Source organism: Sceloporus undulatus, chromosome 3, assembly GCF_019175285.1.
Source record: "Sceloporus undulatus isolate JIND9_A2432 ecotype Alabama chromosome 3, SceUnd_v1.1, whole genome shotgun sequence".
Taxonomy (NCBI): Eukaryota; Metazoa; Chordata; class Lepidosauria; order Squamata; family Phrynosomatidae; genus Sceloporus; species Sceloporus undulatus.
The window spans coordinates 48,650,758-48,673,347 of record NC_056524.1 but is presented as its reverse complement, the minus strand read 5'-3'; the positions used below and the strand labels follow the sequence as shown (position 1 = coordinate 48,673,347).

Below are 22,590 nucleotides of genomic sequence, written 5' to 3'. Positions count from 1 at the left end.
AGTTATAATCTGGGTCTCAATGTAAAATTCAAAGTTTTACAGGACCAGATTTCAAGTAACTCAGGTCTACACCAGTTGTGACCAGCCCTGATGGTAATAGCTTGCTAGTCAGTTATAGGTCAGGTGCTTGGTAGATATTTTTTAGTACCAGATGTACTGCATTTTTTTAGTACCAGATATGACCATGTCCCTGGGGAGCCTGAAGCCTTGGTGAATCCAATGGTTCTGTATGTTTCCCATACTGATGTCCAGGACTGAGGAGAATTTGGGCCTTCAGCCCACCACCCTTTGCTGGGGTAAGCTGAGTGCAGTTAATGGTGTTGTAAGCCAAAGCATCTTGATAGCCTGCTCCTGTTTGTAACCTTTCAAACCACCATTAACATTAGCAGACAGTTAAACTGGATGTGCTAAAAGAAGCTGCTGGGGGACATGTGAATCAGGCATGGCTGGAATGAGATGAAGGTAGGCTCTAAACTATGTGAAGTTTAAGAGGCTGAGTAGTTTTACCAACACATGATCTCTCTCTCTCTCTCTCTCTCTCTCTCTCTGTAGTATTTGGAAGAGTCTTATTGGATGGTCTGTCCATATGAATCAAGAAAAAACAAGTATAAATAGAATAGATTCCAGAGAGAATGGGAGACTTATGGAGGCTTTGAAGTTCTAAACAGAATGCTATAGCTAGTAAGCCTTTCTTTCATTTGTAAGTAGCACCAGTGTATTTTTGTACAGTTTGATGAGTTATTAATTTAAATATTCACAGATATACCCAGCTTTTCAATAGTTAGTAACTCTGTAGTCCCCATCCCAGTGGTCTTTCCCCCCCTTTTACCTCACTCACCTGGATAAGTGTTCTCTTTCCCTCTCTGCTGTTTGTTTGTTAGAGAAAGTTATGGAAGTCTGCCACCTAATGACTAGAGTTGGAACAGCAAATTACAGACCATTTTAATTGATTACACTTAAATCCATTGGGGGGGGGGGAATAACACAACACAACACAAACCAGGAGCCCCTTAATATCAATATGTAGTTTCAGATATCTAGGTTTCATAGTCTCAGGGACAGACAAAGGAATTATTTGACATTCTGTTATTAAAGATTATCAGTGTGATTAATATACATTGAGAAAATACAAAAATCTAAAATTATCAATAATGTCATACTCAGTATTAACATTTGACATTTGATAGCTAACATTCAATCTTTAGGTGTTCATTTGCTTAACCTTTTTATTCTTTCCTCTTAAATACAGAAATATTCTGTATGCATTTATTTGGTTAATCTTAATAATTCTCCCAGACTCCTTTGTTGTCTGCCCCCCCCACATTACAGCATAGCATAATGTACATGATTTATTAAAGGGGAAAATAGAGCTTGTAAGACAAAGATGAAAACTGAACAGAATGTGCCAAACCTATGTCACAACGAAGTTTTGACCTTTCCATTCCAGTGTTTCACCAGAGGATCACTGTAAGAATCACAATGCTGTGCAATGGTCACTAGCTGAGCTGCTCATTGAATATATCCTATTAAGTTGTGAGGTATTAACAGCATTAAGGTAAGGGCAAAGGTAGCTAAACATGGATCCTAAAAATTATGTGCCCATGTTATGCCCAAGATTGTAAGGGCAACCTGTTTATCCTGAGAGCGTGTAATGAGAATCTCCCTCTCCGTGAACTCATCAGTGCACCTTGACAGAATGAGGAAGATAGAGTGGTTGTAAATGTAAGGATTTTATTTATTTATTTCTTACTCCACCTTTCTCCTATATTGGACTTAAGGCTGCTCACATAATATGAAAAAGCACAGGCTTTCTGTATAAAGAGAAAGTGTAATATGTGACAGAAGGATCCCACCTTCCACTCCAGAAGCTCACTTGCCCCTTCATAGAAAGGGCAAGTATTCTTTTCTGGTTCCATGTCTCTTCTGAGAAAAAGTGCTTCACTCCACTGCTTCTGAAAATTTCTAATCAGGTATAAGTAATGAAATATAATTTTCCTTACAACTTGGCAAGACATGATCGAAATACTGTAGCCAGGTAAAAATCAGTGATATGAATGTCATTTTAAATTATGGCTTGGTATGCCATAATAGGCCATTAGATAATTTTATACTTTACACTGAATAACTATTATGGGGAACACTTTCTTTAGATGGCAGCATATGTTATTTTGACATATGGTGACCTAACTCTGCTTCATTTGGTGACTCACCTCTTCATTCTGCATAGTGGGAGTTTCTATCCTGAAGACCAACCCAAATGCCATGCCAGTGGCAAGGGGTTATCTACATTCCCATCAGAATCTCTTTTATGCAGACACTAATCAGAGTTAGATCTCCTTTTCAGTAATAAAACAACATAGGAAACCTTTTGAGATCTCATTTTATCAACAGAAAAAGAGTAAGGTGATGGTAAAGAAAAATAATTTCTTCACACTTGGAGGCTTAAGAATCTTATAATTATAATTATTAAAATTATTTTTATGGTCCTGCTAGGATACAAAACTTCATAAGAAAGATAAGCTTCATAAAGATAAACTTCATAGTGAAGCTAGTGAAGGAAGTTCTTAATGTTCCACCAGTCAAGAAATAAGAAGACAACTAAGTCTTGGAAGGAAACCTATGAAGGAATTAGACAAGATCCTGAAGTGTAAAGCTGTATGGTTTGATACTAAAATTAGGATTGTCCATGCAACTGTATTTCCCATTCTTATGTATGGTTGTAAAAGCTGAACAGGGAAGAAAGCTGAAAGGAAGAAAATCAACTCATTTGAAATATGGTGCTAGAAGAATTCTGTGAATACTGTGGACTGCTAAAAGACAAATAAATGGGTTCCAGAATAAATTAAGCCTGAGCTCTTTCTAGGAGCCAAGATGACTGAACTGAGACTATTTGCAAAGGGATCTTGTAGCACCTTTGAGACTAACTGTGTGAAAGAAGTTGTAGCATAAGCTTTCATAGACTTAGTCTGCTTCCTCAGATGCAAGCTTACAAAAACTTATGCTACAACTTCTTTTGCACAGTTCATTTCAAAGTGCTACAAGATCTCTTTGCATACTGATGTTCCAGACTAACGTGGCTCTGTCTCTAAACTGAGGCTGTCATGCCTTGGCCATATCATGAAAAAACACGATGACTTACCAAAAAAGACAACCATGCTTAGTAAGGGAGGTCTCTCATGGGGCCACCATAAATAAAAGTCAACTTGACATTAGTAAACAACAAATGAAAAAGAGCTAAAAAAAGAACAGGGAAGGGAAGATGTAGTTTTAAAAGTAACTTTTAAAAGTGAAGAGTTATGCTTATCATTCCAAAGTCTTACAATAATTACTTGCTGTTTTAGTTACAATTTCTAATTAAGCAACTCTTTTTCCACATTCATCAAAAGTTACTAAAATATCTATCTTTTAAAAGTCTACATTCTACAGATGCCTGAGCTGAGATACGGAACATCCTTTCCTGATTCCTATATCTTTGGAGTTTATCACACGGGAGGAATTTCTCTTAATCTCGAATGAAAAGAAAATGGGGCCAGAACACATTCACGTGAATTCACTAGTTTAGCAAATTTACGTGAATTCGAATTGCGTTTGAACTGCCTTCCCATTGCCTGAAAATAGCTTGCCATTGCTCAAATTTGTGTGTGATGACTTCTCACGCAATAACATGAAACCCCATGATTGCGTTCGGACTGACTTCCCATTGCCCGAAACTGCGTGTGGTAGTCTATCATGCAATAACATTAAACCTCATGATTGAGTTCAGATTGCCATTGGATTATACTTCCAATTTCCCTTGTCTGATAACGTCCACTGTCATTTCAACATCCACAACAGAGAATGGCACAGCATCAGGACACACAGGAAAAAGCCTGCACTTGAGCTATGGGATATTTGTCCTCTGCCACTATTTAATGAAGGATTAGCAAACCACCTCTAAGTATTCTTTGCCTAGTTAAACCCTAGGAAATTCATGGAGTTGCCATAAATTGACAGACAAGCTGAAGACACATACATATACACATTAATTACAATTATACTGTATCTTGCCTTTCTTCCACCAATTTCAAGGTGGCATGCATGGCTCTCTTCTTGCACACTTTAGCATCATGACAATCTTGTGAGGCAGATCACAATTAAGAGACAATGACTGGTTTAAGGTTCACAACAAAATAGGGATTAGAACCTCGACTTTCCAAGTCTTTCTCTAGTACTCTGACCTCTATTATTATTATTATTATTATTATTATTATATGACATAATGGCAGTTGTATATTCAATTCCTTTCTTATTAATATCTTTAAAAGAACTTGTTTTCACGTGAGTTGATGATTAAGATGAATGGTTTGTTATATTTTTTTTCCTTTAAAAATTCATAACGTGCCTTTTATGCAGCATACAACAAAACCTAAAATAACTCTCTCTGTATAAACACAGTAGGAACAATAAAAGCAATTATCAAATCAGAATCCTGACTCAATTATAGGATTACGGTACAGCAACAGCCAGTGTGTCATAATGATTTGAGGGTTGGACTCCTGAGAAACCAGGAGTCAAATTTCTATTTAGCCGTGGAAACCCCCTGGGTGACTTTGAGCAAGTCATACTCTCTCAGCCTCGGAGGAAAGCAATGGCAAACCCCCTCTGAATAATCTTACCAAGAAAATCCAATAATAGGTTCACCTTAGGGTTGCCATAAATTGGTAACAACATGAAGGCATACAACAACAAGCAAGCAGACCACTCTTTTGAGCCCACATGAAGACCTGTGTTGATAGAACTATGGATATAATTCGATAGAGATCCACAAGCTATTGCACTGGTACAATGATTACCTATTTTCTGTTCAATAACCCCATCAATATATATGTGAAGAGATCATCTCTCACATGTGTTGATATACAATTATGTGAAGCCTTTTTCTTTTGACCTATTTAACATGCTTGTAGTACCGTAACTGTTTTGAAACTCTTTGCAATCTGCCTGGGCTTTCACCATTCTGAATAACTCAGTGTAATCTATGCATGTCACACCTTCACTGATCACCTCTAAATCCAGATTATGTAAAATAACAGGGGTCCCAAACAATACAAATCTTTAAGGATACTTCTTACTTTCCTTCACTGTGAGAACTGTTCAGTCACACCTATTTATTTACCAGTACACACATTTGTGTGTGTATGCACTCTCCTGCATATTACTGCTAAATTTACTCAAGACTTCTTGGTGAAGCACTGTAACAAAAATGCATCAAGATTTAAAAATACAATAATTAGATTACTTCATCCACATGTTTACAGACAATCTCAAAAAATTCCAAAAAAATTCCAAAATGTCAACTAGATGGGATTTCCCTTTGTTGAAGCCATGCTGATTTTTCCTCAGTTAGATGAGATTCTTTATGCTTGATAATTTTATCTCCAACAATCCCCTTTAACAATTTAGCTAGAACAAATGTTAAGGTAACTGGTCTGAAATTTCTTGAATTCTTTTCTTTTCTTTTCTGGAAATCAGTATTACATGTGCTACTTTCTAGTCTTCTAGTACTGAGGCTGGCTTTAATGACAAGCTGCATATTGATGTTAAAATATCAACTGTTTCAGCCATTCAAACTAATTGGTAGAAGGCTATGTCTAAGTTCTATAGAAATGTATATACAAAACCCCAAACAACCTGGGGTTTATCTACCTTATCAAACCATTTGGCTATGAAAAACCTTCCCATACCACGCTCCAGAGGTCCACTCCACATCTATTTAGAGCAAACCATTTGGAATAGCAGTGCCCACTAAGAGGAACACTCTGATATCAGACATGATTTGACAATCCTTACTTTTAGGTGCATGTGTTATAGTTTGAGTGTTGGGCTACTACCCAGGAGACCAGGATTTGATTCCCTGCTCGGCCATGAAATCCACTTCAGCATGTTACGTCCTCTCTGCCTCAGGTGAGGGCAATGGCAAACCACCTCTGAACAAATTTTGCCAAGAAAACACCATGACAGTTTCACCTAAGGGTTCTTGTAAGTTGGAAATAACTTGAAGTCACACAACAGACAGACTTCCTAATATAGTTGGGAATTAACTAAAAAATTACTTGGGTTGATATTGATGATTTCATTTATGATTTGAATGAAACAAAGTTTGATTGGTAGCATTTAAAATCACTATTTTTCCCCCACACCAAATATTCTATATCTAAAGCACTCTCTCAGACACACACACATCATATAAAGTATTTGTGTGGGAGATACACCAAGTAGCTAACAATTCCAAAACTTGATTATTGACTTTGGTTTTTTCCTATTAGATAACACACCAAAATTGATGACTGTGTAATCAAGCATATGGATTGGGATATCATAATAGACAGATGGGAAAGAAACACTTTACATTAAAGCATAGATATAGTTGTTGTATTTTGATTTTATGTATAGTTTATATTTTGTGTTTCATGATTATTGCAGTAATACTTTGAAAGCATTAGAAGAAAAGCATGTTTATATATATTTGTAAATCAAATCAAATCAAATCAATATACGATAAATTATTATTATTATTCCATTTATTTATATCTCATCTTCCTCCCAGTTCAGGGACTGAAGGCGGCCAATAAATCTAAAACAGTCCAAGTTAAAACAGTATAAAACATTTAAAATACAAAGTTTAAATACAATTAAACAATTCAAACAATTAAAAACATTACATTATTAAAATTTTAAAATTTAAACTCTGTAAAACAAAAACAAAGCAGCATCCATGTCATGTGAAGGCCTGGTGGCATAAAACCTAAATTTCCTAGATGGATTTAGGCGATTTAAAAATGAGCATGAGTGAACAGGTGATGCTGTGTGTGGCAAAGAAATGTTCTTATAACAAAGCCATCCAACCCATCCTATCTTTATATTGCAAAGAGAAGACTGACAGTCAATGGCTTGACTAATGCCACTGGCAAGTTCATGGCCAATCACTAGTCATGTTCCTTAGCCACTTCACAGTAAATACGAGATTCAAATAGGAAATCCAGACGGTGCAGCTCAATCCTGCTTGGATGACCCATGGCATTCAACTCAGTAGCAGATACAGTATTAGTCACTTTTCAAAAAGTACCAGCTCTTATTGGAAGTAAGCAAAGAAGTTAAGGGAATGCTCTTGTATTATAATGAACACACAATGAATTATTGTGCTTACCTGAGGTATCAGACTGAAGCACAAAAAGGCTAAGCCAGAGAATCACCATTAGAATGGATCTGGAAAACATTTGTTCTGTCTTCTGTGTATGCACTATTTCTTTACTGTACCTGGACAAAAGCAGCAAAACAGTAAGAAGTTACAGGAAAAAACAGTAAAGATGGTCCATCTAAATTCACAGACAGTAACAATCTGACATATTCCAGAACCCTGACCGTATTTATTTATTACTTGTAAATTCAACATAAGGCCCCCTTCCAGTGGAATACAGCTATCTGAAACTTTCTGTTGCCTTCTGAACGCTAAATATATAACATTAAAAAACCTACAATACTGATGAAATATATTGTTAAGGGACGCAGAAAATAGGAAATACACAACTATGCTTGCAAGAAAAACAAATAACAGATATACAAACAGCAGGAGACGAGAGATCAAGGGATAAATAACTACATTTCCAAGACGGCTTTAGGTGACATGAGCATGAGTGAACAGGTGATGCTGTATGGCAAAAAATTATGTCATAGCTTTTGGGTACAAGACTCCAGAAACAAGACTCCAATAGCTTTTGGGTACAAGACTCCAGAAACATGGTAAAGAAACTGTGTATCTGTAGGAGGAGGAGAGCTATTTTTAGTTGCTATTTCACCAGGATAGACTACCAGCAAGTTAGAAGAGTTCCAACTGGAAGAATGATAAAGGATGTAAAATGAAATACATAATCGGAAAAGTAAAAAGACCTAAGGGAAAATAAAAGAAGAGGGCCTGTCAGGAATTTATAAATACATGAACGATGCCTCAGAACAAAAAGGAAGAACAATTATTTATTATATCCAATAAGAGTAAAATACCAGTGTAGATTTGATTGAAAGATTGGGATGCGGATGGGGATGAAGACCTCTAAATTTCAAGCTCATTATTAGAACAAATTAACAAGCCACCTCTGTTGAAGGCTTCCAAATGTTCCTGCTTAATGGCAAGTGGTTAGACCAAGCAATTTGTGAGTGCCATTCCATGTTTAAAGCATTTAAACTCCACCAGTGCAATGCTAGCAGACTGGGAGAGGGGGAGGAAAAGCAGATACAGTGCAAAAGAGATGCAATGCTTCTCTTTCAGCAACTATTTGGACTATACAGACAGTCCCCAATGGGTTATTTCTTGCTACGCCAGCTTTCCTGTCCCATCAGCCTTGTTATTTCTTCACATTACCAGCCGTCTCTTCAGACAAAAGAACAAGAATCAAAGCTTCAGAAGAAGAAAAAATGAAACATTAAAAGGATTTCACTCCTTATATTTCTCAGTGTCATTAGAAGCAAGCTATCTACTCAATCTGTACGAAAGCTGGCAAATCAAAAAAAAAAAAAAAAGGAAGCAAGAAGGTCCTTTAATGAAAACTTACAATAAGCAGAAACCTGAGATGAATGACTTGCATACTGAGCAGATGTTTCTTCCTTCAGTGAGCACTAATCTTCATCAGGCCAATGACCACAAAGCTCTACCAGTTGCTCATTCTTAACCTGTGATTGTACAGAAAGATGAGTTACAGGAGCTTAAGCTGAGCCAAACGTCACCGCCCTCACAACTTCCTTTTTCCGAACTTTGAAAAAAAAAACATACTTATCCTCGTTCCCAGCTGTATGACACTTTCTATTTCACCAAAGAAACAGCAGATCGGCAGGCTACATTCTGAATACCGCAGCAAGATCTTTAGGAAACTTTCTTTAAATGGTCTTTAAAAGAAACAGTGACTAAATATAATACCGACTTATTAAACATAGCCCTGCCACATTTCCATATTCTTGTGTTAGGTATTTAAATTGATAACTATTGTTGTTTACCATTCTTCCTTCCTTCAACATTAGACCATTAGGTATTTATTTATTGGATTTATATCCTGTTTTTCTCCCAAAATGCAATTCAGTGCAGACTCAAGGGAGGCTTATATCAAGTATAAGTAAGAGCTTACCTTTCTATATAATGGCAAAATTTCATCTGTCAAAAAGGAATAACATGCCACCAAGAAATCAACACATTCTATTTAGTTGTAAAGGCTTTTTATTTTTTAATGGAGGCATTAATTTTTGTTTGTTATTTGCTATGATCAGTGTGAATTATGCTTTACAACAGTGAAAGGAAAAGTCCCTACATGAAAGAGTTCCAAATATATATTTATTATATTGATTAACAAACAGAACTTTATAAATGAATGAATAAAAGACTAAAACGTCTGCCTTCTTCAGTTAAAAACAACAGTGAACTGGATCTGAGGTGGCCTTGAATAGCTGTTAAGCATGAAGGTATACTTGAAAGAAAGCTGCTAGATCCAGATAAGGTTTTCTTTAGTATAGTAAAAACAAACAAACAAACAGCACTTATGACAAGTTTGTTCTGGCTAGCAATAGCACTTTACATTTCTATACCACTTCATAGTGAACTAAGTACTCACTATGCAGTTTACAATGTGTTAGACAATTGTCTCCAACAAGCTGGGTACTCATTCTACCAACCTATGAAAGGATGGAAGGCTGAGTCAACCTGGAGCCCTGTAGGACTGAACTCACAACTTTGTGGCTGCAGTACTGGCCAGGGCCCCCAGAGGGATTCCAGAAAGATGTAGTTAGGCATGGTACAGATGGGCAGCTCCATGCCACCCGTCTTTCTCTCTTGTCAGTGCCGCAGCAGCCACACCACATGGCACCGATGTGCTGCCAAAAATAAACCGCTCTAAGCAGCTTCTATTTTGTGGCACCATAAAGAGGAAAGGGCACCACCATGACATCAATTCTTGGAAGTGACGTCCGGACACTGTGCGGCGGCAATGTCATCATGGCAACCGCCGTGTGGACAGAAGGCCGCCATGATGACAGAGTCTGTATGGACTAGGGTTCTGGAGAGTGTGGTTAGTGTGCGCTCCAGAACCCTAGAATCAGCACAGACATGCTGCTCCCTGCCAGTCTGTACTGGGCCTTAATCACCAAGAATAACTTTCTCTATATATATGGGAGGCAACATCAGTCTTCTTCCTCTTCCTCTCTCTGTCCCCATATGTGGGTATGTGCTTTCCAGTTGCCTATCAACTTTAGGTGACCCCATGAATTTCATAGTGTTTTCTTAGGCAAAAAATATTCAGAGGTGGTTTGCTGTTGACTTTCTCTACAATATAGCCTACAGCACCTGGTATTCCCTGGAGTCCACACATAAAGTATATACTTGTCAGATCTTCAAGGTTGTTTTTTCCCCCCAAAACTGGGAATCCCCAAAGGACACATTGTCTTCTGTGGCTGGGTGGTGCCCCTTTCATGGTTTGCTATGGTTTGGTGCTATAATCTGATCTGAGGAATGTTTTTCTCTTCTGTCTCATCCAGTACTGACAACCCTGTTTCTTTGAATTTGTTGTTTTTCCAGGCTAAGAAGCTTAGGTAGTATCTGAGCATTATTTCACTGACAATGAACTGGAAATGTGACCCTCCCCATTACCGCCAAGCTGTGCTTGCAAAAATTAAAGTGTTTGTTTGGTTTTTAATTCTCTTTCCTGAAGACTATTAAACTCATTCCATGCTTGACTGCCTCGCTGTAATTTTATCTGTGTGTAGCCCACATTCAAGGGGTGAAATGTTTTGAGGACTCCAGTACAGACTGTTTGGGTAACCTCTGATATTTTTTCTTGAAAAAGCCAAAAGAACTGGCTTCAACTTTTCAGACTAAGACTTTATTTTTTTAAAGAAGTTTATATGCATTTAGCTCGAAAAGGGAAGTATGTAGTTTAAGAACAATAGAAAAAAAAGAGGAAGATGAGAAATCATTAGGAATACTTGGGAGAGTTTTTATTTTTGTTTTTTAAAATCAAGTTACAGAAAATAAAAACTTTTCAGAAAATCACACACCATTCTAATGAACTGTTTGTTTACAGCAGTACTTGTGAAAATGCTTGGAAATTTTTTTATCATCAATAGGGTATACTCACTTTGATATCAGATGTTTTGGTAGATTTTGAAAACCTTCTTAAAAGAAGGACATGGAAGATCCTACTTTCTGTTTCTCAGTTAAATACATAGACACTCGCAAACTGAAAATTAAAAGCAATAATCTCACCAGTTAAAAATGTTAAATACAAAAACCAAAGTAAGTAGAAGCAGCAGGGAAATAAAATTCTTCTCAGCAACAAGTACACACTGCAGTAATAATGCACAACCATAAGGAGCAGCTTTCTAATTGAAAGTCCAGTCTAAACCGTAAAAGAAAACAATAGCACCTTAAGCTACATACAAGTAAACAGTGTGACGCAGACGCCAAAAAAGCCAATACAATTCTGGGCTGGCTGAGTTGGAGCCATATCAAGGGAAGTAGTAGTGGCACTCTGGTCTGACCTCTCTTGGAATACTGTTTCCAGTTCTGGGCACCACAGTTCAAGAAGGATACTGACAAACTGGAACGTGTCCAGAAAAGAGCAACCAGGATGATCAAAAGTTTGGAAACTAATGTTTATGAGGAATGACTTAGGTGCTCATTATGTTTAACTTGGAGAAGGGAAGAATGAGAGGTGACATGGTAACTATCTTTAAGTATCCAAAGGGATGTCATGTAGCAGATGAAGACAGCTTTTTTTTTGCTGCTCCCGAGAATAGGGAGATTATCACACTTTTCCCCCACCCAATCCAGGCATGGGCTGGGCATGGGCTTAAATGGTTTTAAATGGATTTTATTGCATGCCTCCATGCCCAACTCAGCTGCACTATATATCCAATCTGGACTCCTGGTGGACTCCTACCAGACATTTTGAAGAACAATACTTTCCCATTCACCAGAAACATATGCCAGGAGTCTGGATCACGTTCGTGATGCGGCTGAGTTGGGCACAGAGTCATGTGATAAGATCTGCTTTCACCCATTTAAGCCTGTGCCCAGTCCATGCCCAGATCAGGCAAAAAAAGGTATGCGATAATCTCCTAGAACACAAACCAATGGATTCAAATTATAGGCAAAGAGATTTTACCTAAACCTTAGAAATAACTTTTTTTGTTGTTGTAAGAGCTGTTTGACAGTGGAATAGACTGTTCAGAGCACAGTGGGTTCTCTATGTTGGAGTTCTTTAAACAGAGGTTGGGTGGGCATCTTTCAGGGGCAATTTAGTTATGCATTCCTGTCTAGCAGTAGGCTGGACTGGATGACCCTTGTGGTTCCTCCTAGGATTCTATAAATATTATGAGGTCTTCTGAAATGCAGTCCTCTGCAGTTCCCTTTATATACTAATTAGTTATCTTGAGTAAGAAAACCATTATGACCAAAACAGCACCAATCACAAACAAAAGAAAGCAGCTTTCATGGAACTGATAGGGTTACAGAAGTACCCCCCTCCCCTTCTATTCCCCTTCTGGCACAGAAATTCCAGAGACTCTTCTTATTAGCTTATTAGATTGCTGTTATCTAGAATGACTTACAGTTCATGGTAATCTTCAACAATATTTATTTTAGAAGTCTTCTACCCCTGCTCCCTTACATATCCAGCTCCTGCTGCTCCCTCTGACCAGTGCCCTCTCTGCTCCAGACTTTCAAATTGATTTGACAGAGGTCATACTCCAAGATGAAATAACGTAGCAGCACATCTACTTCTTTTTCTTTTTAACCAATAAGAATGGAAACAACAGTTTGTGATACAATTTTAAAAACAAACAAATACAAATCTTCTCCACACTAGAAAGTGTAGTGCCTTGTTTCAGGATTTATTAGATGTTAATAATTTTGTGTGACTGAAGCCTAGTTTGGAAATACAAAACGTTGTGATGGCAGAATCCTGAGGTGCTGCATTATACAGTCGGCCCTTCTTATACACAGATTTTTTATACCCAGATTCATGCATCCACGGTTTGTAAATGTTAAAAAAAAGTATAAATTTCAAATATCAAACCTTGATTTTCCATTTTTTATAAGGGAAAACCATTTTGCTATATCATTATATTTAATGGGACTTGAGCATCCATGGATTTTGTTATACACAGAAGACCTTGGAACCAAACCCCAGCGTATAACACTGTACTATGCCCCGTCTGAGTATGTTCTCATCTAAAAATGGTAACCAACTCCTTATAATAGAAGTTCAGGAGATATAAGCATAACTGCATGGAAAGAAGTTTCCCTAGCATAGCCATTTATGCTTTGGAAGGGCTAACACACTGAATACAGAAAGGTAGGTCTCAGACATTAATAGAGAAATGAAGTATGAAGAAAGTGTAATAATTTGTATTGTAAAATTTAAAAATATTAATAAAAATGAAATAATAAAAAAAGAAATGAATCCCAGTCACGCATGACAGCAGTGAGTGTTATTGACCGCCTTGCCAACTGGAAATCATGCTGTTCTTACAGAAGCTTCTTGTCCTAAGTACAGATTTTTCCATCAAGACTATCAGATGGAGTGGCATTCCCATTTGAGAGCATTCCATAACTATTTGTAGTCTATGCAGTCAAAGGCTATAGTCTACACAGCACATGCTTATTTGCTTCTGGAATTCCTTGTTGTGCTCCTTTATCCATCATATGTTTGCAGTGTGTTCCCTAGTGCCTCTCCCTTTCTTGAGCCCTTCTTGCACTTCTGGAATTTTTCTCCTCATATATGATTGGGAAATTAATGCTATGGTCCTATAGTTGCTGCAGCCTTTTGCGTCTCCTTTTTTGTGGACAGAGGACCAAAACACACTACAGAAATAATCCACTTTGAAACTGCATTAACTGCCCTGGCTCACTGCTAATGAATCTTGGGAATTGTAGTTTACTGTGGCACCAAAGCTCTCTGAGAGAGAAGGCTAAATGTCTCGCAGAACTACAGTTCCCAGAACCCCCTAGCCAGGGCAGTTTAAGTGGTCTCAAACTGGATTATTTCTGCAGTGTGTTTTGGACCAGAGATCTATGTTGATTGTTTTCAGTCTATTGGCAACTGTTTTGTTTTCCATATTTGTTGGTATATTTTACTTAACACTGGACTTGATTCTGTTTATGTGGTCTGAAGCAGTTCAACTGGGGTATTGTCTGTTCCTGCTGATTATTCTTTCCAATTTCTCTGTGTGCTGCTTTCACCTGGCTTTCTAAAAATTGGGGTTTATCTTCATATGGTTCTTCATTCCATGTCATTAATCCACTACACCATGTGCTATTATTGTGCAGTGTGGATATACCTGTGTCATTCTTAGACAGGGCTTCAGTTATATTTGGCAAAATGCTGGAACACAAATAACAGGTATTACGCAGGCCAGATTAATCATATTTTTCATTGGTTTTATTTTAAGTGTGAGAATCAAATGAGATGTGAGACTAAACATTTAAGGTTGTGTCTTTTATGTTTCTTCTACATGATAACTGCTGTTTACCTTGAAAAGGGCATATGGGGAACTGGAGTCCAACCATTTCCTCCCATGCTGTGATACCAATGTGACTAGTTCCTAGAACACTGCAGTTACTTACCTACAGACAGCATTGCCTTACTGGTGCTAACAGGACCATCCTTTCTGAACAATGAATAACGGCTGTGTGGAGGGAGGGGGGTCAGGAGGAAGAAGGGTTGAACCCACTTCCGCACATGCCAAAATCCCTTCAAATGTTACTCCACATGGCAGCAATTGTTATCTAGAAGAAGAAAAAAAAATCTAAGATGCAACTTTAACTGGTTCATGTCACATCTGCAGTTAAGTCCTACAGCCATGTTTAAATACATACTGATAAAAATCATAGGATTTTATAAGTGTTTCAGTTTTGGACTGATTATGCCTATTATTAGTGCTTGCTGAAACTAGCTTGTTAGTAAAGTTATCTACCTGTATCTGTTCCTCTTGTGACATTTACTAGCACTTCCTGATTCTCCAAAATGCAAAATATGGATCATGGTTAAAAAAAGGAAGTAGCTATTTCATAATCTACTTTGTTGACCTTTTCGGTGCAACCAGGGAATACCAGAGAAAATAACCACATTGGTGACCCCACTATGTTGCACTGCATAATTATTACATCTCTAAGTGAGGGACAGTTTCCATCTAAATTGAAATTAGCAGTGGTGAAACCCCTGCTAAAAAAACCCTCCTTAGACCCCCTGATACATAATATCAGCCTGTTTCACTGCTGCCGTTTTTGGGGAAGGTGATCGAGAGAGTGGTCGCTTTCCAGCTTCAATCGATCTTGGATGAAACAGATTTTCTAGACCCATTTCAAACCGGCTTCCGGGCGGGCTAAGGAGTTGAGACTGCCATGGTCACCTTAGTCGATTATCTCCGTCTGGGCATGGACAGGGGAAGCGTGTCCGTTAGTGCTTTTGGACATCTCAGCGGCTTTCGATACCATTGACCATGGTATCCTTCTGGAACGCCTGGGGGAGTTAGGTATCGGGGGCACTGCACTCCAGTGATTCCATTCCTACCTCTTGGGTAGATTCCAGATGGTGCAGCTGGGGGACGTTTGCTCCAATAAGGGGGAACTAACATCTGGTGTCCCTCAAGGAGCTATTCTGTCCCCCATGCTATTTAACATTTACATGAAACTGCTGGGAGAGATCATCCGGAGATACGAGGCGTGGGGTTATCAGTACGCTGATGACACCCAAATATGTTTCTCTGTGTCTCCGACTGATGCAGTGACTAGGGATGGCATCTCTCGTCTAAATGCTTGCTTGGAGTCGGTAATGGGCTGGATGAGGGAAAACAAACTCAGTCTGAATCCAGAGAAAACGGAGGTACTGGTGATAGGTTCCCCGGGTCCGGGTGGTGAGATTTGTCATCCTGTCCTGAACGGGGTCACACTCCCCTTGAAGGACTCGGTTCGCAGCTTGGGAGTGCTCCTGGACTCGTCGCTCCAGCTGTCATCTCAGGTGGATGCGGCGGTCAGGAGCGCTTGTTATCAGCTTCGGCTGATACGCCAGCTGCGCCCCTACCTGGACCGGAGGGACCTTGAAACCATAGTACATGCTCTGGTAACCTCTCGACTGAATTTCTGCAATGTGCTCTACATGGGGCAACCCTTGTACCAAACCCGGAAGCTACAGCTAGTGCAAAATATGGCAGCGAGATTGGTTGCTGGTGGTTCCAGGTCAGACCACATAACACCTATTTTGAAAGACCTTCATTGGCTGCCTATTTGCTTCCTGGCTCAATACAAGGTGTTGGTTATCACCTATAAAGCCCTAAATGGCTTGGGCCCAGGGTACTTGGAGGACCGCCTCTCCCCATATAATCTGCCCCGCACACTCAGGTCAGCAGGGAAGAATCTGCTAGAGGTCCCAACTGCACGTTATGCAAGGACCTCGCTACGGGCCTTTTCCATCTCTGCCCCAAGACTATGGAATAATCTTCCAGATGAGCTCCGCTCCACCACATCTTTAGATACTTTAAAAAAGAACCTTAAGACCTTTTTCTTTTCTCAAGCCTTTCCCCCATGAGATGTTAGTTTAAGTTCCACCCCCTCGGTTTGACGACCTTGTGATGTCTATGGATTTCCCCATTCAGCTGAACCTGTTGTTTTTATTGTTATTGTGATTGTTTTTAGATACTGTTTTAATTGTTTTTATCTTGATGTATTTTTCACTTAAACTTGTACGCCGCTTTGATCAAAAATTGGAAAAGCGGGCTATAAATAAACTATTTATTATTTATTATTATTATTATGCAGCCATGGTAGTGCTGGATGTACTGGAGTTGGAGAGGGGCTAAAAGTACAAAAGATTCAGTTTTGTTGGAAATACAGTGTTGATGGAACTCCAAGGGAAGATTATTAGAAAATGCACAATGTAGTGCACATATATTGCAACAGAAAACTCAGTGTGCAGTAGGGAGTCGGACAGGGAAGTAATAGGCAGGGAACAATAACAAGCTTTAAATTGCTACTGGGATTTTATTCTACGTATTTTATGTCATGTCTATAAAACCCTGTCAATCTGTTTGGCACATCATCTTGCATAGCTGCATTTATACTAATTTAAAAATTTCAAACACTTACTTTCTAAATGTGATTAATAGTAGCCTCAGATTTATTTTGTCATACAGTGACTTGGGAAACTCAGATGTGCTTTTTCTTGATGCTAAGAGCAGTTACAAACACTCATTTGTTCTTTGTACCAAAGTTCTAACTAGCTTTTTTCCAGCTGGTAAAAAGTTGTAAATCAGACAAATTACACCCTTTATCAGATAGATACTAATCTGATATGGTTTCTCAGAGAACAGCATCTCACTCCAAATACCTGCCTTTTTTAGCACTGGTGAACACCACTTTGTTCCTCACTAAACAAAAGTACTAGTCTTTCAGTTCTTCCCTCACAAGATCTTTACTGTATGATATCATTCTTCACAAGAATGTCTGATAAGTGTGGTATTTCTTTGTATTGGGCATTTGTATGGCTAACCTTTACCAATAATATTAGAAGTGATGTTTTTAGGAGTCTTCTCATCAAGGGCTTAATTGCTTGTGCGTGTGTGTGTGTACGTGTACATGTTTTCAATACTGTGATTTTTAAATTTATCCGGTTTAATCACAATATGAAATTATTGCATTAAAAATATGGATTAGGGGTTGAGTTTTAAATGTTTTCAATTTTTCTTTGCATTGATGTGTTATGTACCTTTGAAACTTCGGAAATGTATACAGAGTTGAGCTCTCATTTTTGCTAGTTTAGCGTTTCGTAAAGCGTTAAAAGTAATAGTAATCACCCACATACTGTATTTAAAGAAAGTCACTACAGCTTTCTTCTGTCTTCCTCCTGAGAAAACATATTCACCATCACCCCATCAACACATTACATAGCTACACTTGTTAGCTTTGTTCCTCCACCCCCCCAGAAAAGGATAGCAAGTCTGTTAAGACCTAGTGGTTTTGCTTCTTGGCATGTGCCTTTCAAGTCTGATTCCTTTCTTAATTGTTTTAATTCCCACAAAATCTCTGGAAGACCTATTTACACTTTCTTTCTAACAGCATCCTAATCCTAGATGATCAATTAATCTTCTTGTTTAAAGCTTTTAGCAAAACTTAATGGCAATGCAATATTGATCCATTGATCAGATTTCCAGTTATTTTCTACATCAACTTGTATAGTGTAATATATTTTAAAAACCGTAATTTAGCCAGAGAGTTTCCAATTCAAACTTTATGTTGAAATAACACGAAATATGGGAATGAAAAGAAGAGAAGAACAACAAGAGCAATAGCAACAGCAGCAACAGCAATAACAACAACAACAACCAGGATGAAAAAGGGTTACAGTCCTACCAAAGCTATGGACGTTATCAGACAAGGGAAATTGGAAGTATAATCTAATGGCGATCCAAACGCAAACTTGGGATTTAATGTTATTGCATGATAGACTACCACACGCAATTTTGGGCAATGGGAAGTCAGTCTGAACACAATCATGGGGTTTCAAGTTATTGCGTGATAGACTACCACACGCAATTTCGGGTAATGGGAAATCAGTTCAAACACAAGTCAAATTCACGTAAATTCGCTGAACTAGCGAATTCATGTGAATGCGTCCTGGCCCCACTTTCTTTTCATTTGAAATTAAGAGAAATTCCTCCTGTGTGATAAACTCCAGTATCTCATACAACTAGTACGTTTGTGTGGTTGTAGAATTGTGTACCCTTGTGATGCAAGAGGCTATAATGATCATAGAATCCTAGAGTTGGAAGAGACCACAAGGTCCATCCAGTCCAACCCCTTGCAGGAATACACAATCTGTTATGCCCAGCCAGGCTGAGGACTATGAGGACAAGGAGGCTGAGCTAGAGCTTCAGCTTGGAGCTGTGCCAGAAGCTGAGGCTGAACCTGGCCCTAGTTTGCCCCTGCCAGCTCCAGCAGAGCCTGTGGCTTCCAAGGAGGCTCAGTAGCTAAGCCAGGGGTAGGCAACCTTTTTGAGCCGGGGGCCGGGTTGCTGTCCCTCAGACAACTGGGGGCCGAAGCCAAAAAATAAATAATTAAAAAATTAAAAAAAAAATTAAATAAATAAATAAACTGGGACAAATGTAGGACAAAATTTTCAAATGGAGGACACTTTTTTAAAAAATGGAGTACACACTAATAAATTTGCTGATTTTTTAAAAAAATGTTAATATAAATGCATGTTTCTGAGGCTTCTATAGACAATTGCCCCCCTTGCCCCCGCTTGTACCCCTTGCCTGCCTCCTCCTGATAGGCCAAAGGCCCCAGCGGCAATCGGTGGCAGGACCGGGCTGGGGCCGGTCCCAAGGCCTCGCTGGGCTGCATCTGGCCCGCGGGCCGCAGGTTGCCTACCCCTGAGCTAAGCCTCCCAGCAACAGAGCCTACAGTCATCATGGATGAGGGAGAAGGGACAGCAGCACCTACAGTACCTACCTTCAGCCAGCGACAAGCCTAAACGCCTCTGGTGTTCAAGGAGGCTTTATGCAAAATGCCAAGGTAATCAACAGCAGCTGGATTCCCGCATCTTGGGAATTTTTTCCTGGCTTTTTTCTGCCCCAAACATGAGCTGACTTCTGCTCCTATTTGGGGCAGAAACTGGCTGGATTGGGGCTGAAGTGTGCAGTTGCCATGGCCCCAGTCTGGCTCTCTCAGGGGCAGGCATCACCCCTTTGGGCTGGTCTGTTCCAGCCCTTAGTGTAGTACCTTACATTTTCCCCTGAAATTCATTTTGTTAGTTTTGGCCTAGCTTTCTAAGGTCATTTTGAATTTTGATCTTCTCCTCTGTGGTATTTGCTACTCCTCCTAATTTGGTGTCATCTGCAGATTTCATAAGCATACACTGTTCTTTCATCCAAATCTTTGATAAAGATGTTGAATAGCACTAGGCCCAGGACAGAACCCTGTGGCAATCCACAAGCCACTTCTCTCCAGAATGAAGAGGAGCCATTGCTGAGCACCTTTGGGTTCAGCTGGTCAATCAATTATAAATCCACTTAACAGTAGCATTGTGTAGCCTGCCTTCTACTAGCTTTTTTCAAGAATTCTGTGGGGGACCTTGTCAAATAGCTTTCTGAAATCTAGATATGGTACATCCACAGCATAGCCTTCATCTACCACACTTCAAATGTAGAAGTGGATTGTCGTTGACAAAAGTCAGAGCTTCTGTTGGAAAGAGTTTGTATATATTTTGCAACAGGACACTGAAAGCCTCCAAAGACTTTGGAAGATTTCAACTGTGTCTGTGCCTTATTTCAGGTTGGTCAGTGTTTTATTGCCAAATATTGCACACTGGGTTGTACTTCTGCACTCTGCTGTGAGCTACTGTTGAGGTCAAACACCTCAGTCAGTGCTGAACATTGGCACCTCTGTTTGGGCCTAGTTTTTCATAGAATCATAGATTTGGAAGAGACCACAAGGGCCATCCAGTCCAACCCCCTGCCATGCAGGAACTCACAATTTTGTTTGTTTTGGTTGCTGCACACCTGCAGGACACAGAGGAGAGCCAACAACCCCAGTGGATACCAAGGGTTTATTTATTTGTAAATCAAATAAAGCAAACCAACAGGTGCCAAGCCAGGCAGTGTGTGCAATTGACACAGAGCCAGCACTTTCGGCTTCCGGCTGTTCTCAGCGGCCCCCGCTTGACTCATGGCCCCAAGAGATTCATTTCATGTGGGAACCTCTTGTCATAATTTCCCACACATTCCTATCACTGGCTGACTAATAGGGAGGGCAAACTCCAGACATGCCACTCCAATTGCTTTGATAAGAAAGCCTTTGCTGTCCTGCTGGACTCACTGTGAGAAGACCCATGGGGATAGCCACTTCCAGAGTTGTAAGTACATGTGGTGCAGCCAATTGTGTGTGTACTGCTTTGAGTTTTTGGACTAGAGTTGCATTCATGCTGCAGAAATAGCCCGGTTTGAGTCCACATCTGCCACCGTGGCTCAGTGCTGTGGAATATTGGGATTCATAGATCATTGGGGCACCAGAGCTCTCTGACTGAGAAGGCTATATATCTCACCAAACCACCATTCCCAGAATTCCATAGCACTGAACCAGGGGAGTTAAAGTGGGGATTAGAATCCCCGCTGAGGCAGGGAAATCCATTGGGTGCCCTTGAGTGGGTCACACTCTCTTAGCCTCAAGGGAAGGCAAAGCCAAAACACATTTCAACCGTTCTTGCCAAACCAAACCAAACCAAACCCTTTTAGGTGCTGTAGAGAGGAACCAGAAACCAGTGGTGTAGTGGTTTCAGCGTTGGACTATGGAGAGCAGGGTTCAAATCCCCACTCAGGCATGGAAACCCACTGGGTCACACTCTCTCAGTCTCAGAGGATGGACATAGTAAAAAAAAAACCTTGGAAGAAACTTGCCAAAACACACACACACACACACAAAAGCCCCAATGATAGCTTTGCCTTAGGGTCATCTTAGTAGCTGTTTCAGAGCTGGACTATGACTCTGGAGACCAGAGTTTGAATCCCAGCTCAGGCATAGAAACCCATTGGGGTCCTAATCACACTGCAGAAATAACCCAGTTTGAGACCGCTTTAACTGCCCTGGCTCAGTGCTAGGGAATCCTGGGAATTGTTTATTGTGGCACCAGAGGAGTTTATCAGACAAGGGAAATAGGAAGTATAATCCAATGGCAATCCGAACGCAATCATGGGGTTTAATGTTATTGCGTGATAGACTACCACACGCAATTTCGGGCAATGGGAAGTCAGTCCGAACGCAATCATGGGGTTTCACGTTATTGCGTAAGAGGTGATCACATGCAATTTTGGGCAATGGCAAGCTATTTTCTGGCAATGGGAAGCCAGTTCGAATGCAATTCAAATTCACGAAAATTCTCTGAACTAGCGAATTCACATGAATGCGTTCTGGCCCCACTTTCTTTTCATTCGAAATTAAGAGAAATTCCTCCCGTGTGATAAACTCCAGAACTTTCTCTGACAAAGAAGGCTAATTGTCTCACAAAAATACAAATCCCAGAATCCCAGGGCAGTTAAAGTGGTGCCAAACAGCTTTATTTCTACAGTGCGGCAGCAGTCCAAGTGGAACAGTGTTCCCAGAATTCCCTAGCATTGAGCCAGGGCAGTTAAAGCTGTCTCGGAGTGGATTATTTCTGCAATTTGCTATATTTTATTGCTTGAATATTAATATGTATTAAGTTTTTTCCCTGTAGAATGTACACCGCAGGAGGGTTCATTTTATCTTACCTATTTTTAATTGTTCAAATGTACAGCGCTGTGTAAATTAGTGCTTTATAAATAAAACTTAATAATAATAATAATAATAATAATAATTCACATTATTATCATCATCATTATTATTAAGCTTTATTTATAAAGCACTGCAAATTTACAGCACTTTATATATCAAGCCTAATAATAATTCACACATTATTATTGTTAAGCTTTATTTAAAATAATATATATATTTTATATAATATTTAATATATAATAATTCACTGCTGTTATAATTAAGCTTTATTT

The 22,590-nt window shown here is 39.3% G+C and overlaps 1 protein-coding gene across 1 annotated transcript in view; it reads right to left on the bottom strand.

The window, feature by feature from the left end:
• The window catches only part of LOC121925250 (T-lymphocyte activation antigen CD80-like), a 40,493-nt gene extending 25,839 nt beyond the window's left edge, over window positions 1–14,654 (bottom strand). Inside the window, exons 1-4 of the mRNA XM_042457146.1 lie at window positions 14,642–14,654; window positions 12,684–12,801; window positions 8,586–8,654; window positions 7,187–7,296 (exon numbers count right to left, since the gene is read on the bottom strand). Coding sequence (XP_042313080.1) covers window positions 7,187–7,296; window positions 8,586–8,654; window positions 12,684–12,801; window positions 14,642–14,654 — 310 coding nt within the window. The remainder of the gene's footprint in view (window positions 1–7,186; window positions 7,297–8,585; window positions 8,655–12,683; window positions 12,802–14,641) is intronic.
• Window positions 14,655–22,590: the final 7,936 nt, after the last annotated feature.